This window comes from Saimiri boliviensis, chromosome 1, assembly GCF_048565385.1.
Source record: "Saimiri boliviensis isolate mSaiBol1 chromosome 1, mSaiBol1.pri, whole genome shotgun sequence".
In the NCBI taxonomy this organism is placed as follows: Eukaryota; Metazoa; Chordata; class Mammalia; order Primates; family Cebidae; genus Saimiri; species Saimiri boliviensis.
In genome coordinates, this window is record NC_133449.1 from 180,621,285 (window position 1) to 180,646,227 (window position 24,943).

Here is a 24,943-nt window from a genome sequence, read left to right on the forward strand (position 1 = left end):
AATAAAGTAATAAATATGTGAATAAATCTAATTGAGCATAGACTGTAGAAAGCAATAATATCTTGTGTGTTAAAAACTAAATAAGTTGTTTAAAAAATGGTAACAGCCTACAATAAGGACAGGGTATATAGAATGTTTGAAGTGCTTTATATTCCTGAAAGAAAAGAAAAGATACACTTTGGACTTGGATATATGTTTACATTTCTGTCATAAACATGTCTTCAATGCACATAGGATTCTGTAAGGCATATGTGTGAGAATGTAGTTAATGGTTTCCTGTTGTACAAATGCCAATTTTACTAAATACTGCTCAAAGTTCTCCAAAGTGGTTATACCAATTTAAATTCACTCCTGAAGCACATTGTTGCCATAGATTCACATACTTGCTATCACTTTTTAATGTCAGATTTTAATTTCATCAATCCCACTGGTAGAAATCTGCTTGTGATCTGAATGTTCATTTCCTTTACTACTATTGAAGTTGGGCATCTTTCCATTTTATTTTTAAAAATTCATTCTTGATGTGTTATCTTCCATAAATGGTCTTTAGAGTCTTTTGCCCTATTTGGCATGTCTACTTCCTTGTTTGTTTCTTACTGATTTAGAAAAGTTGTTTTTATACTCTGGGTTCTAATAATTTGCTGATTACATGCACTGGAAATACTATTAATACATACCAATAATTCTAAGATTCACCTTATTTCACATTGCAATGTCTGAAATCAATAACTTAGAATTAAAATTGGTCATTGTCTTATTTATTTAGTGATACATAAACTAATGATATGTCTTGAAATCAATGAAAATTGAAGACACTTCAAAATCCATGAAATATGTTATCCTCTCCCTGATAGAAACTTGCTTTTTTCACTTTCATTACTATGTCTTTTAATATGCAGAAATTTTAAATATTGATATAGTTCCTTTATGATTAACATTTTTGTGTCCTCTTTAAGAAACCTGTCTCTACACAAAAATAGACTCCTGTTTTCACAAATTTAAACCATATGGGATTAATCTCAATTTTTTTTCATGTGACTAACCATCTTAACATCATGTACTGAACTATGTCTTACCTAGTGATCTGCAGTATACATCAATTTCCAAATATGGGCATTTTATTATTTACTGTATACTATATCTTGGTATCTGATAGTGCGGGTTTCCCTCCTTCCCGTATTCTTTCTTCAGCAGTAACTTGGCAATTTTTAGACCTATATTCTTACATATAATTAGAATCAGCCTATCTAGTTCCTTCAAAACTCCTTTTAGAATTTTAATGGGATGTATTGTATTAATAGATCAGTCTGAGGGAAACGAACATTTGTATCACAGTCTTTCAGAGCATGAGTAGTGTATCTCTTCATCAAGTTAGATCTAATTTATTAAATTGCAATATAGCCTATAATATTCTCAATATATCTTGAACATTGGTCATTAGATATGTTTCACTATATTTCATATTTTACATAAACAGAAGTTTTTAATTCTCACTGCCTATCACTAAAATAAAATGCAATTGATTATTGCATATTGATTTGATATCTAACCACCAATTAATTAAACTTTCCTGCTAATTCTCATAAATTAATTCCATAATCTGTTACTTTATGTAGATAATACTATTATCTATTTTATATTTGTAATGCCTAAAATTTTCAGTGCATTGTCAAATAGAAGTTGTGGTAGCAGAATTGTTTCCTTGTTTCTGATTCTCAAAGGAATGCTTTTAATGCTCCACTGTTTAAAAAGAAAGATATTTATAAGTTTTTTTGTAAGTGAATTCTACTGGTTAATAAAGTTCCCACTTTTTCCTATGTTGCCAAGGGTTTTTATCATGAATGTGTTTTGAATTGTATGAAAGGCATTTTCTTTATCCAAAAAAGATGATCATATGGTTTTTATTTTTAATTGGAATATGTAGTTACATTTTAAGATGTTCTAATGTTAAACTACCCTTGCATTTCTGGAATAAATCTGCAATAAAATAACCATACTTGGTTATTTTAAAAAATGCATTGTGGATAATATCTGCTAATATTTGGTTTTGATTTTCTTTATTTCCTTCCTAATAAAGAATGGCTTATCATTTTTTCCTATTTTACCCTGTCCTTTTAGGATTTAGTAAGACATTTATACAGTTTTAATCCCTCCATTTTCTATTTTCTAAAATAGATTTTAAAACATTGAAATGATCCATCTTTGGAACATAGAAATCATCTACAAAATCATCAGAGCCTAATATTTTTGTGAGTAGGTTTTATTTTATTTTCATTTTATTATTATAACTTTTTATGAGACAGGGTCTCACTCTGTTGCTCAGGCTAGAGTGCAATGGTGCCAGATTGGTTCACTGCAACCTCTACTTCTGGGTTCAAGTGATTCTTCTGCCTCAGCCTCTCCAGTAGCTGTGATTACAGGTGCATGCCGCCATGCCCAGCTAATTTTTTTGTAATTTTAGTAGAGATGGGGATTCACCATGTTGCCCAGGCTTGTCTCAATCTCCTGGCTTCAAGCAATCTTCCCACCTCAGCCTCTGAAAAAGCTGAAATTACAGGCAGGAGCTACCGCGCCTGGATATAGGTGGATTTTAAAGAATTGATTCAATTTATTTAGTTGTTAAAAGAAGACATAAACTATTTTTCTAGGGGGGTAAGCCCTTAGCTAGAAATGGTTAACTATAATTAATCATGTTTGTCAGCACAGCCTGAGTTTGTCATTCCTTATATATATTTTTATATCATGGTACTGATTACTACTTTTTATCTAATCTCAAGCTCTTTACCAGTTCTCAAAACTAACCATATAAACAGAATTGTTGATACCACAGTTTAAAATTCGAAATCACCATATTTCTTTATTCATTCTCTAAATGATGAAGGCAACATTATTTAGAAAGTGTATGGATTTTCCATGGCTGCCTGTAAAAATTATTGCAAATTCAGTGGCTTAAGGTATCCAAATTTATTCTCTTGCAGTTTTCTAGGTTAGAAGTTTGAAACAGACCTCACTGGCTAAAACTAAGTTTTGAAAAGGCTGCTCGTGTTCACTTCTGAAGGCTCTAGGGAAGATTCTGTATCTTGTTTTTTGCCTGTTCTAGAAACTGCACACATTTCTTCACTAGTAACCCTGTCATTCTTCATAACGAGTTGAATCCTTTTCATATGGCATCTCTTTCTTAGCAATCATGTCTCCCTCTGACTCAGAACTTTCCTGCCTCACTCTCCCACTTTTAAGAACTCTCATGTCAGCATTGGGCCTACCATGATAAAACAGGACAATCTCCCTATTTCTAGAGCAGTAGATGGGCAGCCTTAATTCCTTGTACTACCTTAATTCCTTGTTGCTTTGTAACCTAACATATTCACAAATTCCAAAGATTAGGGCAAATATGCTCTTGAGGACCATCATTCTGCCTATCACAAAAATTAAGGCAGTTTCATAAGCAGCAAAGAGATACAGTTGCCACTTGCTTAATGAAATATGTTTTCTTTTGAAATTTAAGGATATTACCATAGTTCATTCAGTCTAAGAGTTTAAAAACTTTCAATTAAACTAAGACAACCCTAGTAAGCCATTCATTGCAAAATGAATCCTAATTTCAAGAATTTAAAAGGTAAACATACAAATGTTTTTAAATTGATATTTTTATGGATTAAAACAGTAATAGCAGGTGTTTTCTTCCATGATCTACATACCTACTTACTGTCCTAGCAAACCATCGACATAACTTATTCAACAGGAAAAAAATGTGTAATTGAGAAGATAGTAAAAATGATTTTTACTTTTTATCCTCAATGTAGCTTTTCAAATAAAAGCTTAGTAAATAACTACAATTTATCAACAGAAGCAGTTACTTAACAATATTCTGTAACATTAATATAGCTCAACTCATTTAAAATGCACAAATCTTTTGACTTAGTGAATGAGTACAATATCCTATTATTTTAAAGTTGAAATATTGGTAAATAAAATTATTTCAAACTTTGTTTGACATTTCCAATCTAATTCTATATCTTCATCTGAAGATATTTTTCTCACATTCAGTTTTCCAGTTGTATTTTTATCTATTGTATAAAAACGCATTGTTAAAAAAGAAAGGTGACAGTACAGTCAGAAGATCGGAGGCAGAGTCTAGCACTACCTATTACTAACAGTGATTCTGGGCAAATTTGTAACCTCTCCACAGGGAATAATAGGATGTGGTAGAAACTGGTGTATATGGAATGCCAATTAACTAGCTGCTTTGCAACTGTCACAGTTTGCTAACATTCTGTGAGATAGATGATATAGCCTCTATTCTAAAGGTGAGGATTCCAAGCTTTCAAGGTATTAAATAATGTGCCAACATTCACACAGTCAATAAGTAGCGAAGCCCTGATTTAAATCTAGATGTCTGACTTCAAAAATCTATGATCCATTTGTTTTTCAGAGCTTTCGTCATCTATAAAATGATAAAAAAAAAATTGAGAGTTCAGATTTTGAGGGAATTAAATAACATCCATGAAACTATTGTTTGAATTTCAATGCAAAGCGTACACCTTACCATTGCTTTGAAAATACAGCCATTCCTCTCCATTTCTAACTCACATTAATAATATAAATTCAAATTCTGTAAGCGCTGTTCTTTCCTCTTACTACACCTAGGAGTGTAGGGAAAAGTGTCTTAAAGTTATCGTTCAATCCTATATGATCCAAACTAATAAATGCTAAATCCACTTCTTTCCTTCCTCTTTCCTCTCTCCATATTTTCATTATAGTATTAAAAGTAAAATGGCTGACCTCACATCGGTTATAGATAAAAGACAAAAGAAGTATACAATGACATAAGAATAGCATCTGTCAAAAAATACGTGCCTTTGTATTACATGAGGAGATTTTAAAATGTGTATGAACAAACATTTTATTGATGTTAATTTTAAATCACTTTGGCTTTGTTTTACTAGAGATTGACAATTATTAAGGTGATTGAATAGCTATATACATGATCTTTTTTTTTTTTTAACAAGTCACAAAGCAGTTTACTGGCATTTTCTCTTAATAACAGTAGAGAGGTTATTATATTACCCCATATTTTTCTTGCTCTGTAAATGAAAATATGAACCTCTGGGAATATTTTTATGCCTCATGCTACAAGTAACATAAAAATCTTAAACTGGCTTAGTAATAAGGATATACTGACCTACACATTCAGAAACCCAAACATTAGCCTGGGCTTCAGGGTTGGAGGATTCAACAATGTCATCCAGGAGAAAGATAATTTCCATTTCTTCATTCTGCAGTTTATGATGTCATATTCATCCCAAGGATGGTTTCCTTCCTGAGTACAGTGATCAGGGTTGCATTCTTCCTTATTTATATCCAGTGGACGCATATATGAGCAAGCTCTAACCACCAAAAATACTATCTTTTTCAGCTTGATGAGGCAAATATAGGAAACAGGTCATATGTCTCAACCAGGGCAGTGGCCTCTGCTGACTGGGTTAGGTCTAGGATCCTGAAACAGTCCCCACGATAGGCCTAGACTAATTATGACCCAACACCGTAGGGCTATCCTTTCCTAACACAGCATTGCAGCTACACAGTGGTAGATGCATGGATGCTGAGGTGGCAACTACAATGTGTATGTCTCACAAATGTCTTTATAAATCTTATAAATATACAGTTGTCTCTTGGTATCCATGGGGGATTGGTTCCAAGACTCTTTGCAGATAACAAAATCCATGGATGCTCAATTCCTTTTTATATGATGGCACAGTACTTGCATATAACCTGTGCACATCCTCTCCTATACTTTTAATCATCTTTAGATTACTTTTAGTACCTGATAAAATACCAAGCACTTACAAGGCAAGTGCTATGTAAAAAGTGGTTATACTATATTATTTTTAATTTGTATATTTTGTTATTGCTGCATTTTTACTTCTTATTTTTATTTAGACATAATATTTTTTAACCACAAGTGGTTGAATGGAAATGGAGTTCATGATACAGAAGGCTGACTCTATATGACTCTAGACATAGGTATAGGTAGTGTGACAAAAGGGTTTTTGTAAGGGTTGGGTGAAACAGATTACTTTGACTTAATTGTTACAGTTTTCATTTTATCTCCCTTGAAGAAATATTTCAGATTTTTACCCTATGTAATCTTGAAATATTTCACCTATGTAATCTTGAAATATTTCAAGATTACATAGGGAAAGACCCTGTCTATATTTGGGCTAGGAAAAAAATCTGCCGTAAGATACAGAAGTGATGCCAGAAGTGCCAATGACAACCTAAGGACTCAGCAACACAGAGAGAATTCAGGAAGGGGCACTGGACTTTTCACACTCTATGCTGTAATATTTAAAACTGATATTTTTTGAAGATCTTAATGAACAGGACAAATAGAGCAGAGGACTCAATAAATTACTTTCCTGCCAAATCTTTCATACTGATTGTCAGAACACACTGAGGTACTCAATTATTTAAATGTGTTTTAAGTTATAAAATAAGATTTGCATGTAGCGTATCACAAATTCACACACAATTTTGAATTAGCAGATTTAGCAAGATATGAAATACTATTGTCATCAAAACAGAAACTGTTTCTTCTTACGTTAGTTCCTGTGTACAGGCTATAAAGAGTCAGTTCATGTGTATAGCTATGGAAGATGCTGCCTGACTTGCTGATTGCTCCACATGTGCTCAAGCAAGGCAAGATGTTGAGCTGTAAAGAAGGCTTTTGGGGGCAACATTGCTGCTTACGTGAAAGAAAAGGTAATTATTTTTAAGACACGCTTTACTGGCAGTCAAAAGCTTCCATGGTTAGGGTAATAAAAACTAGATAACAAGTTTAAATTTCTGGAGATTCAGACAGGAAAAGAAGAAAACTGGGGAAAGTAGACAAGCAAGTCAACAGTAGGAAGACGGTCCTTACATCAATTCTGCTTTTCCTTAGGTGCCCAGCTCTTTTTATGTTGACAAAACCTTCTGAACCAAATATTCCCTTGATTCCATCATCATTCACTTGACATTATTATACTACTTTCCATAGTAAGTTTTATGAATAACACATATCAAAAATCCTTATATTATCTAAGATTTTAAATATATGGAGAAGTTGATGAAAAGTTAATGGAATTAGTTAGAATTATCTTTTAAAATACCCATATCCCTATGTTCTGTTTCTACTCATTTTATTTATTGTTCATTTTATAAAAAACAAATGATGCACCAAAGATGGTCAAGTTAAAATACTGCTTATCCTATAGAAATGAACCCTACATGATATGCCAAAATTAGATTACAGTTCTTAATTGTACCTTACTAATAATATATTGTTACACACAGCTACATGACTTAAAATTAAATACACACACACACACACACACACACACACACACACACACGATTGGAGTATCTTGATAGGTACATTTATATTTGTATAAATACATTTTAAAATATGAACATATATGTGTGACCATTCTTTCAAAATTACAACTGTGGTTTCATGGATTCTGTTGGCTATATGGTTCTGTTTTAGGCACTTTAGACATCCAATACAAATAGTGAAAAACATTCCACTTTATGTAAGTAGAATCATACTGAGTCAAGCAACTTTATTTTGACACAGTCTGCAAAGGCTTTTAAGCATACATAACTCAAAAAATAATCTGTTATCCTGCAAAGCAAATTAGCAGAACATAATGTCATTAATATATTTTGTCTTGGGTTATTAATCATAATAAAATTTTACTGAACTGATGTGTGTATCTCTGAGAAAATAACAAAAAGGACTGATTGTAGCCTTAAAACATCACTTAAAAATTATCTCCAATATTTGGTTGATACATGTGTCTTTAAGCTCTTTCATTAATAACTGGAGTGCTGACAAATGATTAAACATATAGGTAGAAAATATGTTTATGTCTGACATCCTAAAGTTATTCCTTTATAACCAGAACACAAATAATTTCCTATGTTTAAATAAGTCATATGTTCAAGTTCTTCAGAACTCCAAGTGTGAGAATTTTTACACTTACCAACAGTATCACATGGTTCGTCTTTGTGCACACAGAAATCTTCCCTAGAAAGAAAAATAGAAAACTGAAATAAAGATAAATTCTTTCGTACAAACAAGACATCATGTGACTCATTTTTAATAGTTATATGATTAATCAAAGCATATCTGTTATCTCCAAGAATCTAATAAAACTGTGAATAAGATTAAATATTTTTAATTCTAAAATATGGAAGATTAAATTTTATAGCACATTTGTACCTGATATAATTAATCCTTAGACATTAGACAGTTCCCATATTATGGGCAATATTTCAAAAGTAATAGCCCATCTTGTTTTTGAATTTTACAGTATTCTATTGTTTAATTACAAAAAAATAGTATTTGGTGTTGGGACAAGGCTTTCCATTTAAATTACTGAAAGATACCTACTTCATGTAACACAAAAATAATTTCCAGATAGAAAATTTTAATGTAAGAAATACAACTTAATACAACATAATATTTTGCATCATGACTGGCAAAACTTTTAGAAGACTTATAATCATTTTATTAATGGTATAAGAAAATTAATATTTTACATAAATGTGATAAAAGTATGACTATTTTATAATTTTTACTCTTTATCTGAAACTATAACTTAGCATTCCTAAGAATGCTTCACTCTTGTTATCAATTATTTAGAATTTCATAGAACATAATTTAATAGAACTTAATGAGAGTTATAAGGTTTGGGGACAGAATATATGAAAGCAAAACTGTTAATGTCCCTCTTACTAGCTATATGATCTTAGGTAACTTATTAAACCTTCTTGTGCCTCTGTCACCTCATCCAAAAGATAGAGGTAGTGATAATTTCTACCACTTAGGTTTACTGTTCAAATTAAATGACTTAACAGGTATAAAACCTTAAAAACCTAGGTTACTGTGCAGGTTGAATGAATTAACACATATAAGGTATTTAAAACAATGCCACACACAAAGTAAGCTCTCAAAAGTTAGTTGTGATGTTTTTGTTGGGGATTGTTTTATTGCTGTTATTATTGTATCATCATATAAGCAATTTCTTAGCCATAAACTTTTAGGTTCTATATAATTTTTGTTATTACAAACAATATTGCAATAGGTCTTTTGTGTGTATATAAATGAGAAATGAAAAATTATCTTTCTAAAAAAATTCCTCTCTCTGTTACAGGATCTGGAAGTTGTATCTAAATGATTTTTAAAAATGACTTTTCAAATTAAGCACAATATTTTGCATATACACCAGTGAAGGCTACATTGATCTTTATAATGGGTAGCTTTCAATTCACATCTTGCTTGGCTCTCTGCAGCATTTGTGACTTAATACCTATGTATATATAAGTTTGCAAATCTTCCTTTCATGTTAGAAATGTATATTTAATTTTTTGGAGCACAGTTGCATCTATGTTCATTAGATTTAGCTCTTAAAAGCTCTGATATACAATTTTTAAGTAGAATAAGCAATTCTAGATTGATTTTTACATGGTACTGAGAAAAGACTGTTAAAATTCCATTGCGGTTATAAATTTTTTGATGTTTCCCTTTGATTCTAATTTTTGCTTTATCTCAAAGTTTATTGTACTCAGTCTCTAAGTCTGATTATTTATTTTGAACTATTATTTGTATTATCCTGTAAATCCATATGTTTCCTTTGCTGGGTGGATTGTGTCTGATACTAACAAATATTAATATATAGTAATGAATTAGTATTTGCTTGGCATATCTCTTTCATTTTGCTTTCAACATCTATTTTCTCTGAGTCTCATAATGAGCACATAGTGAAAACTTTAAAAGCTAGTTATATCTTTATAAATGAATTTAATCCTTTTCCATTTTATTATGGATATGTTTGGATTTCTATTATTTATGATTTCTATTTACCAAGTTATGTTTCTTTGTTCTTCTTTTTCTCTTTCTTCCTGTCTTTACTTTTCACTCTCTTTTTTGGTTACAACTTTGGAAGTAACATTAATTGTATTTGATGTATGATTTCTTTTACATTTTAAAGAAATATTTGTTTTCTGTTGCCACTATAAAAATTCCGTAAATTTGGTGGCTTAAAACAACACAAAACTTTAACTTACAGTCTGAAGGCCAGAAGTTTTAAATTTTTTGAAACTTCGAAATGGACTTTACTGCACTAAAATCAATGTGTCAGCAGTATCATATAAACTCTTAAACCTCTGGGTGAGAATATGTTTCCTTGCCTTCTTAAGCTTCCAGAGGCTACCCAGGTTTCTTGACCCAGGGCCTCCTTCTATTTTCAAGGCCAATAATTGCATCACTCTGTCCCCATCACCATATGTTCTTCTCTGACTTTCCTCTCTCCCTCTTTTCCTCACCCCAGGATAATCTCCCCATCTCAAGATCCTTAATATAATCACATATGTATAGTCATTTCTTCCATACAGGATGACATATTTTCAGGTTCCAGAAATTACAGCATGAACATCTATGGGGGGAAATGTTATTTTTGCTGCCTACCACATATCCTTAGAAGGTCTAAAGCTCTTCCTCCTGAAAAAGGCAAGAACATAAACATTCTTTTAATCCAATCTCTGTTCAATTTTTCATGTGTTTTTAATCTGAAATTATTATTCCATCTTAATTTTTGAAAGTTAAATGTAGACAGTTTCTTCTAAAAACCATCAGAGCTGATGTAGCAATTTGCCTATTTATTTAGTAATTTATTTTCTCAGTTACATCTTGTATCTTTGCTTTCTAGACACCTCACTGTTCTTTTTAAGTACATTGGTTAGTATCTGTTTCAATGAGGATCTATCTATGAGTCGTAAACTGTCCTAGTTTTTTCTTTTGCTTTCAATTTTATTATTTTGCATTTATTCATAACTGAATAGTAACTGAGTTGTTGTAAAGTCAACTAGGTTGACTTTATGACCCTCAACACACTGAAGATACTATCTCATGTTATTATCACATTCATAAATATTAATTAGAAGTCTCTGTGATTACAGTTTTTGCTCTTTTTTCATGCATTTGGTTTCTGGTTAACATTGAACATTCTTTTCATCTTTATAATTCTACAATCCGACAAAGATGTGTCAAGGTACTGATTTTGTTTTTATTTATCTTCTTTGGTACTTGGTATATTTTCAACTTAAAGATCCATGAACACATAAAAATTCTTTACTGTTATCTATTTAGTTAATCCCTCTGACATTCCATTCTCTTCTCCTAGAACGCCTTTAGAAATGTAATAGTTCTTCTCATTCTTATGTTTGTAATGCTCAGGCACCTTTGTGAATTTCCACAAGGATCTATCACCCAATCCACTAATGTTCTCTTCAGCTGGACCTAATCTGCTCTTCAATTTAGAATTGAAACTTTAGGCGGGGCGTGGTAGCTCAAGCCTGTAATCCCAGCACTTTGGGAGGCTGAGGCGGGTGGATCACAAGGTCAAGAGATCGAGGCCATCCTGGTCAACATGGTGAAACCCCGTCTCTACTAAAAATACAAAAAATTAGCTGGGCATGGTGGCACGTGCCTATAATCCCAGCTACTCAGGAGGCTGAGGCAGGAGAATTGCCTGAACCCAGGAGGCGGAGGTTGCGGTGAGCCGAGATAGCGCCATTGCACTCCAGCCTGGATAACAAGAGCGAAACTCTGTCTCAAAAAAAAAAAAAAAAAAAAAATATTCTTTAATATGCCTCTGGGTTCTTACAATGGAATATGTTGTCACTTGGTCATTTTGGAATTCTATTATGAACTCAGCCAGTGGGATGTTTAATTGCTGTTGCCTCGTGGTGTAAGTTGAGAGAAAGTCCCTCCAGAGCAGTTTTGCATATGCTTTCACTAAGTGCTTCAATTTTGAAATCAGATTCATGGTAATGAATACACAGAGGAAGCATTTTTGTCCTAACCTGGGATCATGGATGAGGCAGAATTCTTCCTTATTCACAACCTGTGCTCGCTGGCAGGACTTTTACCAGCTCACACTTTTATTAAGGATCTAAGTACCTGTAAATTCTAGTTGTATGTAATCATTTTAGTTCCACTTTCCCACTTTGCACAGACTCATTAAAACATAAATACCTAGATTTCTTTAGTCGAAAAAACTCCCTCAGGGAAGCTACCACATTACCTTAGATGCTTACTAAACCTTTTGCCAGAGCTTGCTTTGTTTTTGGCTCATCTGTGCATGTAAAAGTATGCTCATTGTATTTTTTTCTGTGGTTTATAGGTGTCCATCATGAACATAATGGGAACTTTTTCTGACTATCTAGACAGCCAGATTGTCACATAATGAAAAGAACTGAACTTAATCTGTGACCTACCATCTAGGAATGAAGTTCAGTAAGATGATACATTAGTTTATTGTTAGCATTAGGTCTAAATGTATATAGTAACAAGCCATATGTGCCTTATTTTTATTGCATTTTATATCATGCAGCTACTTTCACAAAATGCTTTAAAAGACTGTGTAACTGCCTCAATAGGATGTTCAGTTGATATATAATAGTTTTTCAAAAATGTCTTTTGACAATTGAAGATTATTTTACTTATAAATTATGGTAAAAATTAGTGATTTCTATAATATTGTTATTTTTCTTCCAAAAGGTTGGAGTTAGAAAAAATATTTGTTGCTAGCCATGAGTGTAAGATAGGGATGAAATATTTTAATATCAACATTAATTATTAAAATTGTTCTCTATTTCTCCTGGCAAGTTCTGAAAGAGATGACTATATGAAACAAATATAATAGAGTCAATTGTGAGAGTAATGAGGAACAGGTAGAGCTAAAATAGAGACGATAAAACATAACCTTAAATCATATCTTTTCAATACAAGGCACGAAATGAACTTAAACTTAATTCATTTAAATCACACTCACAATTTAGGAATACATTCATCATTCTCTAGTTATAAATAACAAAATAATTCAAGTATGATAGTTTATCACATGAATTGCTTCATGAAGAATCAGTGGAAGATGTATTATTCCTATGGCTCTCTTAGCTGAGAACACTTCTCCAATATTTCATTAGGACTCAAGCAAGGAAAAGACTCAGGCCCTCTTGCATGTTATCCCTCTCGCTTTCTTTCCTTACTTCGCTCCACCCTCAAATACTTGGCTTTGGTTTGTTTTAGTGGCCATGTTTTCCCTACCTCTGTTTACCTTCATAATACATCCAGAGGAACCTTTGTTCTGGATTTCTGTGGAATCTGTGGTGATATCCCCTTTATCGTTTTTTATTGCATCTATTTGGTTATTCTCTCTTTTCTTTTTTATTAATCTGGCTAGTGGTCTGTCTATTGTGTTGAGCTTTTTAAAAAAACAGCTCCTGGATTTATTGATTTTTTTGAAGGGATTTTTGTGTCTCTATCTCCTTCAGTTCTGCTCTGATCTTAGTTATTTCCTGTCTTCTACTAGGTTTTGAGTTTTTTTGATCTTGCTCCTCTAGCTCTTTCAATTTTGATGATAGGGTGTCAATTTTAGATCTCTCCTTGCTTCTCATGTGGGCACTTATTGCTATATATTTTCCTCTAGAGACTGCTTTAAATGTGTCCCAGAGATTCTGGTATGTTGTGTCTTCATTCTTGTTGGTTTCAAAGAACATCTTTATTTCATTGTTTATCCAGTCAACATTCAAGAGCAAGTTGTTCAGTTTCCATGAAGCTGTGCGGTTCTGAGTTAGTTTATGAATTCTGAGTTTGTTCTAAAGAGGGCCTGCCGCCCACTGCAGAGCCCACCTCATTAGACTGGCAAGGGAGTGGGTTATCCCTAAAACACAGTAGACAGTCACAATGTAATGTTACACTGTGCTGTCTACTGATTGCTGGGCATTTCCAGACAACAGAAATAGTATAACACGTTTTTACCAGTTGTTTGTACAAATTTTAATGTTTTTCTCAAATATACTATTACTTTTGTATTCTGGTAAATCTAAAAACTAGTTAATTCAGGCTGGGCATAGTGGATCACACCTGTAATCCCAGCACTTTGGGAGGCTGACGGGGGCAAATCACCATGTCAAGAGTTTGAGACCAGCTTGACCAACATGAAGAAACCCCATCTCTACCAAAAAAAAAAAAAAAAAAAATTAGCCAGGTGTGATGGTGCATGCCTGTAATCCCAGCTACTGGGGAGGCAGAGGCAGGAAAATCACTTGAACCCAGGAGGCAGAGGTTGTGGTGAGCAGAGATCATGCCATTACACTCCAGCCTGGGAAATAAGAGTGAAACACCATCTAAAAAAAAATAACACGAAGTTAATCCATTTTTGATAATTTAAAAATGACTGTTAGCACTTGGTACACTAATCTTCACTTCTTTTGTATATAGACGATATAATCCTATCATGTTGGATTGCCTGCATACTCCTTAAAAGTCTACTGACCCAACTGAATGAATGTTGAAAAGGAGATGCATTTTTTGGTTAATTATTAAATAGGAAAGAAAGCAAAGAAATTTTAATGAAGAAAATAATTCGATTGTCAGTACTGGGAGCTTTAATATTTATACATTTTATTGTAAATATATATATATATATATATATATATATATATATATATATATATACCTTTCTGAAAATATACACAAAAATTAGAAGGAAAACTGTAGATAAATGAGGGAAGATACATCCAAATTTTATCTCATAAAATATAACCACTATAGCTGCCCTACCCTAAACTTTTTCTATGGTAAACAGCGTGCAACTACATTTTCCAAGCATTCCTTATCCCCTTCAATATACAAGATACAAAACAGGAAACCTTGTAAGTCTGGACAAGACAAGACTGCTCTCAATCAGAACATTTATTCCCAGGGTTATAATGGAAGGTTTTTTACAAACCCGAATAGTTCCTTCATAGTCCTGTGATAAATCCTATTCTTCCCCTACTCCACCCACTAGCATCTTTCCATTGGGAAATCACCTTCTATTGCATCATATTTTCCGGTCAGTGTATTCTAGTCATCAGCTTCCAATCATAGGATTTTCCCCCTACACTGAAACTCACGTTTTCAGAGGATGGAAAATAGATAATATAGTAAGCAAATATGAATGACCCTGAATCATCCAAACTCAGTAGATGAGATGCCTAGAGCTTTCCTCTTTGCTATGTTTTCTGATGCCTGATTCTTAAGTTCTTCCTTTGATTCTGAGACTATAGAATCAAAATGAGCCAACTATTTCTTCTGGTGCTCAATTTAGGCAAAGTTCATCTCTGTGGCTCAAAACCAATAATATCCTAATGATATGGGAAAATAATTTCTACTGGCAGCAAAACATAACATATTCAGAGTCTCAGTATAACTATAGATGAAGATGAATGGAAAGGTTTTCTAGCATTATTATTATAAATAAATGACAAAATATATTTATCATTTCTCTGCATAGGAAACTATAGAAATCAAATTTTTACAGGGACATCACGCCTGGTTGTATAAGTTGTGCACTGTATAATTCCACGGGCATATTTATAATACACAACATAAATGGCTCCCTCTACTGTTGTGTACTGTATGACCTATACAACTGAATAGGGTAGGATACATTAACTGTCTCTGATATGCCGTGTACTAAATAGGGGGAAGGAAACAACAGAGAGAAATAAAATAGGCTTCTACTTGAAAGGCACAGAAGAAGACAAAACGTTATCACCACTGTGATGTGATAAGTGTCCCAGGAGCAGTGAGAGAGAAGACTGGGGAGTTATATTAAAAAATGAATAATTCTGTTCTTCGACTGCCTTTGCCAACAAACAAATGGAGAAGGAAACACCCGAAACAGATGTTACTGAATGATATGGCAATGCAAAAAATTAAAGAACCACATAAAATCAAATCTTCACCTTAGGGCCAAGAATCACTAAATGTAAAGTATATTCAGATATAGGGGCAAAGGGACTTGGGTTGATTGTTCTAAATGTATAATATATCATATGATGCAGGAGGCTGCAACATGACTATTTGATTTAGATAATGTGAAACAAGGGACTTCATCTGTAACTAAAATATGATAAAGCTAAGACAAATGCACTGCTTTTTGTCAAGGGCATTTAGAGTCTACCACATAGCCAATTTCTGTTCACTTAGCAAACAAATGAAAAAAGCACATTACAAACACAAAACAAAACAAAAAAACCCTCTAGTTCTTTCATCCAAAAATGCCAAGTAACTCTAACTACAAATGAACAAGTGGTCAGCAGCATTACAGACCAAAGATTAGACTATAATTTTTAATCTTCAATTCTCCAATAATCAGCTTCTTTGCAGGAGACCAAAGTAATGTATTCCTAACTCAAAATATTCAAATATTTATTTTATGGGATGGGGATAGAGATTATTTGCTGACTAGACCTGTGATCATGTGGATTCACATTCTCTCATTTTTGGCTCCTGTTGACTCTGTGCGCCTGTAGTCTGCATCATAGAGTTTCATTATGAGTTTATAGAAATGATACAGTTAGACTTTGGCATCCGGGAAGGCCAATAAATTCTGCCTAACTTCTGATTTATATTGAAAAAAAATGAAATATAGCTTTAATTTCCAAGAAAGAAGATGCATCTGAGAATAAGTCTCATTGTAGACTTTAATAGTGCCCTGGGATATACCTATAAATGATTCATTCAAATATTATTCTGTAATTGGTGTTAAATCAAGTTATTTTTACAATTTCTATGTTTTATTGAATTTTCTCTTATTTGCAAATGGCATTAATTTGAAACTAACTTTCACATGTATTATATGTAAATCAAAAGCATTTCTGTAGATGGGGAAGGCAAAACTATCATTAATAAAATTGAATTTTAAAGAGTATTTTCAAGGGACATAAAGATGTATGCCTTCTCCATGATTTCAATAAGAAATGTGAACGTTGCACTAAGAAACCATAGAGACGTGAGTTAAGAGAACATGTTTTGTGTTTTTGTTACTATGAGCCCAGAAGAATAACTAGGTCAGCTTTAAACTATTTACTTTATTGTACTGCAAAGGACAATTTGAGAAATATATGACCTCAGATAGGTTTGGATTTGTAGAAGCATTATGCATTTTAGCTGAGACCAAACTTGATTCCTGAGCTAAAATTTCTTCCTACTAATGTGTGCACATAACTCCCAACATTTAACAGTTATCTACAATGAACACTTACTAGAAACTTAGCCTGGTTATGAGTGTAGTCTGTCAAATATGAATAAGAACAAGCAATCCATGGAGATTAACATTTTTTCTTATATTATTCTATTTTTCACAGCTTCCTTACGAAGCTAAAGAGCTGGTCATCTTTACACTAACTACAAAGGGATATTTTTTCCTTAACTACACGAAGCACTCATTTAATCTTTATTGACCAAATGGTACTAGGTCACTTAGGAATATTCCCTTTAGTGGGCTGATTTTTCACTGTTACAGCACTGCAAACAGAAATATGGAGAAAGGGTGATCCTCCACAGAAACCTTGTCCCACCAGTGAGTAAAGGAAGAACAGTTGGCCAGTATTTGTCAATATTTTAGATATGTGTACCCTTTGACAGAGCAAGTACTTTTTAATCTACCCTAAATATTATTATAGCACATGTTAAACCATTAACATATTTATAGAACATTTTCTCTAACAGCAAAAAAATTAAAAAGTTGTATAAACAAATAAGTAGTTGAATAAATCAGGATACTTTTATTAAATATCAGCTCCTCCCTGCAAATGACACAGACCGACAGGAATGGATCAGGTTCCCGCTGCTGCGGTAATAAATTGTCATGAACTTAGTGGCTTAAAACAACACAAATTTGTTATCCTATAGTTCTAGAGTCAGAAGTCAAGTACAGGTCTTACTGGACTAAAATAAAAGTGCAATAGAGATGCATACCTTCTGGAGGCACTAGGATATAATCTACGCCCTGGCCTTTTCCAGCCTCTACATATTGCTGGCATTCTTTGGCTTATGACCTGTTCTTCCATCTTCAAAGCTGGGTTTATAGTATCTTCCAGTCCTTCTCTTACTCTGAACTTCCACCTCCCTCTTCCTTATTTTAGGACTCTTGTGATTACATTGAATCCACTCAAATATGCCAGGATAATCTGCCCATCTCAAGATCCTTAACTTAATCACATGTGTAAAGTCCCTTTGCCATGTAAGATGGCATACTCACTGGTTCTGGAGATTAGAAGGTAAATATTTGCAGGGGAAGGGGACATTATTCTGCCTTCCACAATAAATGACAAATAGTAACATAAAAAGCAAACAGAAAACTTTATGTGTAAAGCATAAAACAATTGTTCTTTCCATACACAGCAACTCAACATTGATTACTTTAGGGTTGAAGAGCGGGAGTAGAAGTTTGGTAAAACTAAAGTGTTTCTTTTACATTTACCATAAGAATATGCTTATAATATGACAATATATTTGAAAGTTATATTTAAACTTTTGCTATGAGAATATGTAGCACTTGGAAAATAAAATCATAGTAGGCTATATTTCTAAGAAAAATATATTAAAATAAGCAAATTTTTGGAATAGAATTTTAAGGGAAAATACTGATTATAAAACAGTATGTAAAATGACTTCAACAGCATAGATAACATTCTGTTTCCTAAGTGGAGGGATAAACAGGTAGTTGTTAATTATGTTATTCTTTATGCTCTTTGTATATATGAAATATATCACACTGTTTTTTTCTTTTCATTTTTAAAAATTATACTTAAAGTTCGGGGGTACATGTGCAGATCGTGCAGGACTGTTATATAGATACACACATGCCATGGTGGTTTGCTGCATCCATCCTCGTGTCATCTACATGAGGTATTTCTCCTAATGTTATCCCTCCCCAGTCCTCCCAACCCCCAACAGGCTCTGGTGTGTGATGCTCCCCTCCCTGTGTCCATGTGATCTCATTGTTCAACACCCACTTATGAGTGAGAACATGCGGTGTTTAACAGAATTGCTGGGTTGCATATCTAGGGAAAGCCAGCAACAAGGGAGGCAATAAAGAAGAGTGGTCAGTTTAGGATGCTAGTTTTAAAGTTTTTTAACATTAAAAAAATTGTATGCAGAAAATTCTAAGGCTTTTTTTTTTTTTAGAGTATTGAGAGAAAAATGATAAGGAATAAAATTAATGCCACAATATTTGTTTGGTGAGAAACAAAACTGGTATGTAGATTATGATCCCAATAATTTAAATACATGTATTTAATTATATACATAGATAGGAAATACAACTGATGAAATATACTTTAAAATGCTAACTGGCCAGGTGCGGTGGCTCAAGCCTGTAATCCCAGCACTTTGGGAGGCCGAGGCGGGTGGATCACGAGGTCGAGAGATCGAGACCATCCTGGTCAACGTGGTGAAACCCCGTCTCTACTAAAAATACAAAAAATTAGCTGGGCATGGTGGCACGTGCCTGTAGTCCCAGCTACTCAGGAGGCTGAGGCAGGAGAATTGCTTGAACCCAGGAGGCGGAGGTTGCGGTGAGCCGAGATCACGCCATTGCACTCCAGCCAGGGTAACAAGAGCAACACTCTGTCTCAAAAAAAAAAAAAAAAAAAAATGCTAACTGTACTTTTTCCTAGGTAGTGGGTCTATAGGCTAATTTTTAATCTTTATTCTTTTACTTATCAATTTTCTAACACATATATTGCATTCATAATAAGGAAAAATTATAAATCAGTAATCAAATTATGATTGTCATCTTCTTTAGTCTCAGAAGCAATATTTCTTAAATCTATTACATTAAGAAGGAAGAAAGACTTCATTAATGCAGATGTTTAACCTAGACTCACCTTAAAGCTTATAGCTATAGGTCTCCTCTCCATCCACAAGTATCTTCCCATCCCTTCTACCAACTTGAATTTACTACTCTTCTTTTAACCAACACTATTATGGTAAAACTTATATAATATACACACAATTTAAATGAGAAGATTGGTGAATTTTGACAGATATATAAACCCACATATATTCAAAGCAAAATATCCAGTATTTCCACCACCACAGAAAGTTCCTTCTGCCTCTTTGCAGTCAGTTTTCTCACCTTCAAAGCAGGCAACATTTGACAACACAGACTAATTTTGCCTATTCTCAAACTCTATGTAAGTGAAATCATTCTCTGACAGTTTTTTAATTTGGCTTTTTCACATATATATACATATATATATATGGAGAGAGAGAGAGAGAGAAAGCCAAATTAGACAACCATATATATACATACATATATATATATATATATATATATATATATATATATATATAGTTGTTGTTTTTTTTTTTGAGGCGGTGTCTCACTGTTGCCCAGGCTGGAGTGCAGTGGCGCAATCTCCAGTCACTGCAACATCTGCCTCTGGTTCCAAGCAATTCTCCTGCCTCAGCCTCTTGAATAGCTGGGATTACATGCATGAGACACCATGCCTGCCTAACGTTTGTATTTTGGGTAGAGACAGGGTTTCACCATGTTGACCAGGCTGGTCTCAAACTCCTGACCACAAGTGATCTATCTGCCTGCCTCGGTCTCCCAAAGTGTTGAGATTACAGGCATGAGCCACCACACCTGGCCTCAGTATAATGTCATTAATATTCATTCATGCGGTTGCATTTATCAGTAGTTTGATAAAGAGTATTCAATTGCATGAACACACACAGTATGTCCATTCACCTTTAAATGAACATTTATTTGTAATGTTTGGCAATTATGAAAACTTCTATAAATTTTCAAGTTCAGTTTTTTCTGTGAATAACTTCTATTTTTTTGTAAGTAAATATCTGAAGTTGATGTGAGCAAACATTTAACTTTATAAGAAACTACTCATTTTCCAATGTGGTTGAACCATATTATAATTCTACCAATAACTGAGGAGTGTTCCATATCCTCACTATCACTGGGTATTTTCAATTTTTATAACTGAAGCCTTTCAAGTGGAAAGGCTTGGAAAATAAAATGAATTTAATTTGCATTTTCTTGATTGTTAATAATGTTGAGCCCCTCTGAATAATTATATTCTCATTTTTAAGAGCCTTACATATTTTGATATTTGTATATGTGTATATATACACATACATGTAAACATTCTAGATATAAATTCTTTGTTAGTATATGTATGGCAACTATTTTCTCAAATTCTGGGGCTTATTTTATCATTTTCATATGCACATCTTTGAACAGGAAATGGTTTTCATTTTTAAAAATTGCAGATGATTGTTAATATTTCTTGATTAGTGCTTTTTTGGTATCCTACTAAGAAATCATTGCCCTCCTTTTGTTCATGAAGATTTTTTAAAATTTTATTTTACTACAATAGAGTTGTAGCTTTTGTGTTTAATTCTATGATCCCTTTGAATTAATTTTACACACGTAAAGTAGGACTGATATTCGTTATTTTCACACAGGTGTCCAGATATTCCATTTGTACCATTTGATGTATTCTAATACCATCTGCTGAATAAACTCTTTTTTTTAGCTGAGTTATGTTTGTGGATTTATTAAAAATTGATTGGCTGGGCACAATGACTCACGCCTATAATCCCAGCACTTTGGGAGGCTAAGGTGGGTGGTTCACCTGAGCTTGGGAATTTGAGACCAGCCTGGCCAACAGGGAGAATCCCCATCTCTACTAAAAATACAAAACTAGCCAGGCGTGGTGGTGCATGCCTGTAATCCCAGCTATTGGGAGGTTGAGGCAGAAGAATCGCTTGAACCCGGGAGGCTGAGATTGCAGTGAGCGGAGATCGCATCATCACGCTCCAGCTGGGCAACGAGAGCAAAACTCCATCTCAAAAAACAACAAAAAAATTGATTGACCATATATACGTAAGTTTATTTCTAGACAGTTTATTTTGCTTCATTAATTTGCAGGACTTTCTGCCAAAACCATACTATCTTGATTTCCAAATCTTTATAGTAAGCTTTGAAATCATATATTGTAAGTCCATCTAATTTGTTTCTTTTTCATATGTGTATAAATACTTTCATTCTTGTGACAGAATGGGAAGGTTTTGGGGTTTGTTTGTTTGAGACAGTCCTGCGCAGTCGCCCAGGCTGTAGTGCAGTAGTAGGACCTTGGCTCACTGCAACCTCTGCCTCCTGGATTCAAGCAATTCTTGTGGCTCAGCCTCCCATGTAGCTGGGACTACAGGCGTACACCACAATGCCCAGCTAATTTTTGTAATTTTAGTAGAGATGAGATTTCACCATGTTGGCCAGGCTGGTCTCGAATCCCTAGCCTCAGGTGATCTGCCCATTTCAGCTGCCCAAAGTGCTGAGATTACAGGTGTGAGCCACTGCACCTGGCCTCAATTTGTTCTTATTTTTCAAAACTGTTTTGATTCTTCTAAGTCCTCTGCCTTTACAAATTAGTACTGGAGTCAGCTTTTCAATTTCTACCAAACAGGCCTGCAAAGATTGTTTCATTGGGAGTATATTGAATCTATAAATCATTTTGGAGAAAACCGACATTTAATAATGTTGGTTTAGTATTCCAATAAATTAATCTTAATTTAAATATTTAATTTCTCATAACAGTGCTGTACAGTTCTCATTTTAGAGATTTTACACACATTTTACTAAAATTTTTCTTAAGTATTTTATGGTTTTAGAAGTCACTGTAAGTTTTTTTCGATTGTTCACTTCCACTATATATAAACACAATTGGTTTTTGAAAACTGACTTTACATGATGTAGTCTTGTAAATCCAGTTATCAATTCTAGCAAATTTTTGCTAGACTTCTTAAAATATTCTTTGTACCATTTCATATCATCTATGAATAACAGACAATTTTCTTTTTATTCCAAATATATATGTTTTTCCTTTTTTTTTTTTTTTCTGCCTTACTGCACTGGTTATGATCTTCAGCACAATACTGAATAGAAGTGATAAGAGGGGACATCCAGACCTTGCTTTCAGTAATAAGAAGAAATCTCATCTCTCCTAAAGTTACAAAAATTAGCTGGGTGTTGTGGAGCACGCTTGTAGTCCCAGTTACTTGGGAGGCTGAGCCACAAGAATCGCTTGAATCCAGGAGCCAGAGGTTGCAGTGAGCCAAGATCGCACTAGTGCACTCCAGCCTGGGCGACTGAGAAAGACTCTGTCTCAATAGCTGTGATATTAGTTGTAGATTTTTTTTTTTTGATAGATACCCTTTCAGAGATTAAGATAGTATCTTAAGAACTCAATTAAGTATTTTTGGTTGATAGGATCTCTTCATTTTCCTTTCTTTCAGTACATTAGAAATGATGTTGCATTGTCTTTTGAACTTAACTGTTTTTCGGATGTGAAGTCAGTCATTTATCAGAACATTGTTCCTCCTGTCCAATGTTCCCTCCATTGCCCCCCACACTCACCCCACTAGCTGATTGAAACTTTTCCATTTATCTTTGGTTTTCAGCAATTTTCCTATGATGTGCCAGGGTCCACATTTGTTGCTTTCATCAAATTTGGGGAATCTTTTTTTTGCCATTTTGTCTTCAAATAACTTTTCTTATCCATTCTTACTCTCTTCTTCTGAGAATCCAATTACAACTACATTAATCTGCCAAATCCAACATCTAGGCTATCTCAAGGTCAGTTTCCACTGACTATTTTTCCTTGACCATGGGTCACATTTTCATGTTTCTTTGCTTAACTAATTATCATTCTCTGGATATCGTGGATGATATGTTTTTAGAGACCTGTGATTCTGTTATCTTCCTCTGAAGAGTGCTTACAACCATTTTAGGGGGCAGTTCAATTACTGGCTCATCATCCTGCACTTGGATAAGTTTGATTTTATTTTTTGGTAGGAAGGATCTAACAAAAATCCAAGATGATACCCAAGCTTCTGTAAATCAAATGGTATTCAACCTCCAAGATCTGTCTCCTCTAACGCTAGGAAAGATGATAAGGTGTCGCAATATTATTACACTCTTGTGGCTTGAATTTGCCCAATCCTAGTATCTTTTTAAATTCTGAACTCCATAGTAGCAATCCTATGGTAAATTTGGGACAGTCTCTATCTGTTTATATTCAGACCTGCCCTTGCCGAGTTCTCACGTATGATCAGCACATGTACTTCATGGCACCTCTCTATACCCAAGACTCATCTCTGGTGTCCTCAGCAGGATCACTATGCTCTACCTAGATTCTAGCTTGCTATGCTAGTTAAGAAAAGGGAAAAAACTGGTTGACTGCAAAGCTTGCATAATAAATTTCCCTTCTTTCAGGATGTGCAGTGTTACACTGTTCATTCTCCAATGACTAAAAACAGTTACTTCTTATTTTCCAATGTTATGATTGCTTATTGTAGAAGCTCAGTATCAATTATACCAATTTAGCTGAAAGTAGAGGTCCAATTGTGTTTTTGCATAGTGATTTTTTAACTTTATGAATTATCTGCAATTAGTATTAATTATAAGAAATTACAATACTTTCAGAAAATCTTATGTAATTATACTACTGTGCTTTCTGTGATGTGAAATGCTAACATTTTTGATGACTAAAATTAAATTGCTAGTTCACAATGAATTACTTATTTTTACTAGCTGCAAGACAAATTAATGTATGATTATTAAACATAGTAATCTTATAGAATATATTGTTGCTCATTATTTCACTTTCTTTTATTTACATATTACACTTAATGCTGTATTACAAATATATTTTAGTAGTACATTTGCAATACAGCTTATAATTAATCAAAGACTTAATTGAAATTTTCTCACATGGAGCCACAATGTTTTTCAATTGCTGAATTTAACATATTAGGTTACTTTATATGATGATGACTGAAAAACACAGTTAACTTATCATTATCAATGACTATGCCTTTCATGTCAAAAACAGTGTAACTTTTTAAAATTGACAAAACCAAATGTTTTGTCAATATGCCATCCGGTATTTGCTGTCTACAAATCTGTTATTATGAATGAGGGAGATGATTAACATCATTATGACAAAACCATTTTTGAAATACAAAAATCTGAAA

General features: G+C 33.5%; 1 protein-coding gene across 1 annotated transcript in view; it reads right to left on the bottom strand.

The window, feature by feature from the left end:
* The window catches only part of ADAMTS19 (ADAM metallopeptidase with thrombospondin type 1 motif 19), a 269,818-nt gene that overhangs the window by 181,382 nt on the left and 63,493 nt on the right, over positions 1–24,943 (bottom strand). The window contains exon 7 of the mRNA XM_039468879.2: positions 8,028–8,071. Within this exon, the coding sequence (XP_039324813.1) occupies positions 8,028–8,071 (44 nt within the window). The remainder of the gene's footprint in view (positions 1–8,027; positions 8,072–24,943) is intronic.